Genomic DNA, 3,838 nt, shown 5'->3' on the forward strand with positions numbered 1-3,838 from the left:
TTGGAGATAAAGAGAGAGAGAGAGAGAGGATAAAGAATTGGAAAGAAAGAGAGAGAGGCTGGGAGAGAACGAAAGAGAGAGAGAGGAGGCTAGGAGAGAACGAGAGAGAGAGAGAGAGAGAGAATTAGAAACAGAGAGAGAGAGAGAGAGAAGGATAGGAGAGAGAGATAGAGGATTGGAGACAAAGAGAGAGAGAGAGAGAGAGTAGAGACTGGGAGAGAGAGAAGATAAAGAATTGGGGAGAATGAGAGAGAGATAGAGAGATAGAGAGATAGTGAGAGAGAGAAATAAAGATAGAAAATAGAGACTAGGAGATAACAAAAGAGACAGAGAGAAAGGGAGAAAGAGAGAGAGAGAGAGAGGGAGAGAGAGAGAGAGAGAGAGAGACTAGGAGAAAAGGAGAGAACGGGAGTGAGAAGGTAGAGACTAGGAGAGTGAGAGAGAGAGAGAGAAGAGAAGAGAAGAGAAGTCAGGAGAAGATACAGGAGGAGAGGATAAGAGAGAGAGAGAGAGAGAGAACAAAAGAAGAAGACTTGACACAGAAATGATAATGGGAAAATAACAATTATCCAGAAACGATACATAATCAACCCTACACATCCTCCCACCTTCCGCCACTTACACCCCCTACCCGACCACACACGCAAACCAACCAACCCCCCCATCCCACCACCCTTCCTCCTACTTTTATTTCCAGCACAACAAGACAGACAGACAGACGGACAGACCGAACGGCGGGAAGACCCACGAGACGAGGGAACGAAAGAGACGAGACGAGGGGGTGTTAGTTGTTGACCTTGTTGGCCACGTTGCAGTGGCGGCGGATCTCGCCCTTGCTGCCCGTCAGCGGGTTGTTCTCCGACAGGATCTGGATCGCCTTCGAGAACTCCTGGAAGAAGTAATCCTGCGACTTGGCCATCTTCACCACGTATGGCCTCGTCCGCGGGTCCTGCGCCAGCTGGTGGTCCACCTGCGCCAATTATGTGATGTTATGATGGATGATGGATGATGGATGATGGATGACGGTGACAGTCAGGCTGGACTGAACATCGTCTCTCGTCTTTCCCATCATCTGCCTGCATTCCTCATCAGTCCTGTTCAGTCATTCATTCGCTCCCGTTTGGAGACGTGTTCCATCCAGAGATCAGGATAGATGACAGGTTGTGTTACATCCTGTACAGATGAGCCAGGACCGAACAGCTGTCATCCATCTGTGTTTCGTCATCATCATCGTCATCGCCTCTCGTCTCCCTCATCATTCGTCTGTGTTTCCTCCTCATCAGTCCCGTTCAGTCATTTGTCTGCGCCCATTTGGAGACGTGTTCCATCCAGAGATCAGGATAGATGACAGGTTGGGTTACGTCCCGGACAGATGAGCCGGGACCGAACAACTGTCATCCGTCTGTGTTACGTCATCGTCACCATTCCTCGTCAGTCCCGTTCAGTCATTCGTCCGCTCTCGTTCAGAGATGTGGTATACATCCAGAGGTCAGGACGGATGACGGATTGGGCTACGTTCAGTTACTTCCATTGGTTACGGATGGAGGACAGACAATCATCTTTTCTCGTCTCCACATTTCGTCATCGTCACCATTCCCCCATCAGTCCTGTTCAGTCACAAGTCCACTCCTGTCTAGGTCAGGACAGACGACCGACGGGATTACAGCTTGTTAGTGACAGATGACGAATGACGGATACTGACGAATGACGGACACTCCGTCCACATTTTGTCATCATCAGTCCTGTTCTGTCATTCGTCATCAGGTAACCACCTGATCACCTGTCTCTCTTTCCATCACTTCTCATCATCAGTATAGTGCTGGGACGCGGACGGTTTTTTCGTCTGCGGACGAAAAAATCGTCTCCTCCGGAGGCAAGGACGAATTCTGGGACGAAAATTCGTCCTGGGGACTGCCGGACGGGGTAGTTTTCGTGTGTCCGTCCGGAGGTCCCCGGACGACGGACGGACGAATCTGGACGGGAAACCGTCGGATTCACATCCGCGGTTGTGATGTTGACACGTGGCCTCGCAAGGACAATTTATAATATATTATAAATATATAATGTATTTTTTGTCAGGGATGAATTTTGTGACGAAAATTCGTCCCGGGGGAACTGGATGGGACGAATTTTTGTCCCGGGATTATTGGACGGGACGGTTTTTTTGACCGCAGACGAAAAACCGTCCCGTCCTTCGTCCACACTCTACCATGGGACGTAGGACGGGACGAATTTCGTCCCGAACCGTCCACGTCCCATCCGTCTGACAATCCTACTTCTAGACACGACAGTCAGCGAGGTTACCTGGAGGAGGCCCTTGTTGTCGAGGATGTTGCGGTAGTAGTTGTTGTCGAGCTTCATGGGGGTGCCGCGGTCATTGCGGACGTACTGGACGGCCTTCGGGTCGGGGATGGAGTCGGGGCACTTCTTGAGCATGTGGGGGACGTGGCTGGGGTTGAGGGCGGGGTCGACCTCGGGGTACAGCCGGTGAACCAGCTTCACGCAGTGGGTGCGGCCGACGCTGTGGGATCCCAGCAAGGCCACGAGCCCGGCCGCGTCAATGCCGAGCGCGGCGAACTTGTCCAGCACCACCGAGATCGACTCGTTGTGGTCCGGCAGGAACTGCTCGAGCACCTCCGGGGTCCGGCTCTGCCTCGCGTCGCGCCGCCCCGTCCTCAGCGGGATGTACGGGCCACCCACCTGCGCCGCCGCCATGAACAGTCAAGAACAGCCAGGGAGAAGACTGATCGGTTCATGGATGACATCCATCGTCATCGTCATCAAATATTATCATCATCTGTTCTGTTCGTTTGAAACGAACAAAAAATTCGCACAAAAGAACTGCACAGGGCCTTGTTATTTGTTCTGTTCTTTTTTAAAAAATGAACAAAATTCGCACAAAACTAGAACAAAATTTGCACAAAGCGAGCACACGGGCCTGTGCAATGTCCTGTTTGAATTCGTTTTTTTTCAGTTCGGAAAACCGAACAGAACGAACAATTCGCACAAAAAGAACAGAACGACCACGTCTAATCATAAGCTGTCAATCATTGACGTTGACGAGTAAGATTCTAGTTGAAACCTTCTAGTAAAATTTCAGGCGATTATCAACAGTCTTTACTGAGAAGCAAAGACAGTCGATCAACGAATTAGTTCAACGAGATGATGAACTGGAGATCGAGTGAGGAAAGATTCTTTAGGGTTAGACGTTCATCGGCTGCGTCGAAGTTGATGAAATTCAGAGCAAGGATGACGTTGACGTTGACGTTTATGGCTGTTATCACTGAGACCGTCAACTCGGAAAAATTATAGTAAAGAACTCGGAGAGTTCGATTTATCGTCAACGATGTCAATCTTTGTTAATATTGACAGTTGATGTTGACGAGAGTGTGTGTGTGAGAAAGATCAGCTCTGATATGAATGATCACGAGTGAGCGAGATACATTCAGATCTCTGATCTTCGTCACAGATTGAAAAAAAGAGAGATCATTTCAGATCTGATCGATGTATAAGTTCAGATCTACGATCTGTCCAGTTCAGTTCTGAACTAGACAGAGAGAGAGGGGGAGATCATTCAGATCTGCGATTTCCTTTTCAGAATCTAAAAAAACTGACATTAGCGAGTTGCGGAACAAACCAGAACGAAAGAAATAATACAGAAAATGCTTCAGATCCGCGACGGAGACATATATATACTAAAAATACATATTTGGTAGAGAGAAACGTTACTTACGGCGGCGATCCCGTCGCGAGCGGAGAGAACGAGGATATCAGCGCAGGAGACAACGCCAGGGCACTCTCTCTCGACAGCGTCCTTGATCTCCTCAATGTAACGGAA

At 49.3% G+C, this 3,838-nt stretch overlaps 1 protein-coding gene across 1 annotated transcript in view; it reads right to left on the reverse strand.

Annotated features, from left to right (window-relative positions):
- Nucleotides 1–516: 516 nt before the first annotated feature.
- The window catches only part of PRXR1 (Peroxidase superfamily protein), a 3,771-nt gene continuing 449 nt past the window's right edge, over nucleotides 517–3,838 (reverse strand). The window contains exons 2-4 of the mRNA XM_078580945.1: nucleotides 3,734–3,838; nucleotides 2,305–2,700; nucleotides 517–970 (exon numbers count right to left, since the gene is read on the reverse strand). The exon at nucleotides 3,734–3,838 is cut by the window's right edge and continues 84 nt beyond it. Coding sequence (XP_078437071.1) covers nucleotides 785–970; nucleotides 2,305–2,700; nucleotides 3,734–3,838 — 687 coding nt within the window. The 3' untranslated portion in view covers nucleotides 517–784. The remainder of the gene's footprint in view (nucleotides 971–2,304; nucleotides 2,701–3,733) is intronic.

The sequence above is a fragment of the Wolffia australiana genome, chromosome 9 (genome assembly GCF_029677425.1).
Source record: "Wolffia australiana isolate 7733 chromosome 9, ASM2967742v1".
In the NCBI taxonomy this organism is placed as follows: Eukaryota; Viridiplantae; Streptophyta; class Magnoliopsida; order Alismatales; family Araceae; genus Wolffia; species Wolffia australiana.